At 37.5% G+C, this 2,500-nt stretch overlaps 1 protein-coding gene across 8 annotated transcripts in view; it reads right to left on the bottom strand.

Moving 5' to 3' along the window:
• The window catches only part of plcb4b (phospholipase C, beta 4b), a 90,398-nt gene that overhangs the window by 47,444 nt on the left and 40,454 nt on the right, over positions 1–2,500 (bottom strand). For all 8 annotated transcript variants that reach the window (XM_084433312.1, XM_084433314.1, XM_084433311.1 and 5 more), the window contains 2 exons: positions 2,499–2,500; positions 1,716–1,795 (listed from right to left, as the gene is read on the bottom strand). The exon at positions 2,499–2,500 is cut by the window's right edge and continues 139 nt beyond it. In XM_084433312.1, the coding sequence (XP_084289438.1) occupies positions 1,716–1,795; positions 2,499–2,500 (82 nt within the window). The remainder of the gene's footprint in view (positions 1–1,715; positions 1,796–2,498) is intronic.

The following is a 2,500-nucleotide window of genomic DNA, read 5'->3' as shown; positions in this document are numbered from 1 at the left end:
ACGTTATTCCAACGTTATTACGCTATTTCAACATCATTACGCTATTCCAACGTCATTACGCTTTTTCAACGTCATTACGCTTTTTCAACGTCATTACGCTTTTTCAACGTCATTACGCTATTTCTACGTCATTACGCTATTCCAACGTTATTACGCTATTTCTACGTCATTACGCTATTCCAACGTCATTACGCTTTTTCAACGTCATTACGCTATTTCTACGTCATTGCGCTATTCCAACGTCATTACGCTATTTCTACGTCATTACGCTATTCCAACGTCATTGCGCTATTCTAACGTCATTACGCTATTCCAACGTCATTACGCTTTTTCAACGTCATTACGCTATTTCTACGTCATTATGCTATTCCAACGTCATTACGCTTTTTCAACGTCATTACGCTATTTCTACGTCATTACGCTATTCCAACGTCATTACGCTATTCCAACGTCATTACGCTATTTCAACGTCATTACGCTATTTCTACATCATTACGCTATTTCTACGTCATTGCGCTATTCCAACGTCATTACGCTATTTCTACGTCATTACGCTATTCCAACGTCATTGCGCTATTCTAACGTCATTACGCTATTCCAACGTCATTACGCTTTTTCAACGTCATTACGCTATTTCTACGTCATTATGCTATTCCAACGTCATTACGCTTTTTCAACGTCATTACGCTATTTCTACGTCATTACGCTATTCCAACGTCATTACGCTATTCCAACGTCATTACGCTATTCCAACGTCATTACGCTATTTCTACATCATTACGCTATTCGCTATTCCAACGTCATTACGCTATTTCAACGTCATTACGCTATTCCAACGTCATTACGCTATTCCAACGTCATTACGCTATTCCAACTTCCAACGTCATTACGCTATTCCAACGTCATTACGCTATTCCAACTTCCAACGTCATTGCGCTATTCCAACGTCATTACGCTATTCCAGCGTCATTATGCTATTCCAACGTCATTATGCTATTCCAACGTCATTACGCTATTTCTACGTCATTACGCTTTTTCAACGTCATTACGCTATTCCAACGTCATTGCGCTTTTTCAACGTCATTACGCTTTTTCAACTTCATTACGCTATTTCTACGTCATTACGCTATTTCAACGTCATTACGCTATTCCAACGTCATTACGCTATTCCAACGTCATTACGCTATTCCAACTTCCAACGTCATTGCGCTATTCCAACGTCATTACGCTATTCCAGCGTCATTATGCTATTCCAACGTCATTATGCTATTCCAACGTCATTACGCTATTTCTACGTCATTACGCTTTTTCAACGTCATTACGCTATTCCAACGTCATTGCGCTTTTTCAACGTCATTACGCTTTTTCAACTTCATTACGCTATTTCTACGTCATTACGCTTTTTCAACGTCATTACGCTTTTTCTACGTCATTACGCTATTTCAACGTCATTACGCTATTTCAACGTCATTACGCTATTTCAACGTCATTGCGCTATTTATCGAAACGTCATTATCGAAACTTCAATCGGATCGTTTAAGGCGTTTTACATAAAGGCTTTTCAGTGCGATTGAGCCGTCAGTCCCATTACTAACGGATTATTAGGTTGCATGTAAACGTAGGCAGTGAGGAGGATCATCATTCTTAGCACTGTAGATCAGATCAAATCAGCTCATATTATCTGTGTGGTTCGAGTCTTTCGTGGATCTACTCACTGTTTCTTCAGGCACGTCATCGGACACACGTTATTGGCCTTGAAATTGTGAATCACGGATTTCAGGCCTTCCATCCACTTCTGCAATCATAAACAAGGAGAAGTTAAAGACGATGAATCAGGAGTCGCTCTGAATGATTCATCTCTATTCATCAAACCATTACTATCACTATCAGATCTGTGACATGAAACATTAATCCTAATATTAATAACATTAATAAAGGACATCAACATTAATTTGGAATAAGAGTCAGTTTGACCAACTGGAGTGGATGAACAACAAATGACTTGTTTCACTGACTCACTTTGATTCACGAATCACAATATTACCATATTACTGAGTAGATAACATTTTACAAAAAGCTTCATTAGTTAACATTAATTAATTACCTTAGTGAACATAAACTAAGAATGAACAATACTTCTTCAGCACTTATTAATGTTAGGTAATATTAATTTCAACATTTACTAATACATTACTAAAATCAAAGGTTGTATTTGTTAACATTAGTTAATGCACTGTGAACTAACATGGACAATCAATTGACAGCTGGATTTTTATTAACTAACATTAACAAATATTAATAAATACTGTAATAAATATATTGCTCATTGTTAGTTCATGTTAGCAGATACATTAACTAATGTTACCTAATGAACCTTACTGTAAAGAGTTACCACTGAATATGAGAACATGAGCTGAGGTTAGTTGATGAGGATTCATCCGTCACACACGTATGTTGCTCTGACCGGGTCACGCGTGTGTTCCCGTGGCAACCGTTACCT

This window comes from Rutilus rutilus (genome assembly GCF_951802725.1).
Source record: "Rutilus rutilus genome assembly, chromosome: 15".
NCBI classification, from domain to species: Eukaryota; Metazoa; Chordata; class Actinopteri; order Cypriniformes; family Leuciscidae; genus Rutilus; species Rutilus rutilus.
The sequence above is the reverse complement of the archived record's forward strand: the minus strand, read 5'-3'. Positions and strand labels throughout refer to the sequence as shown.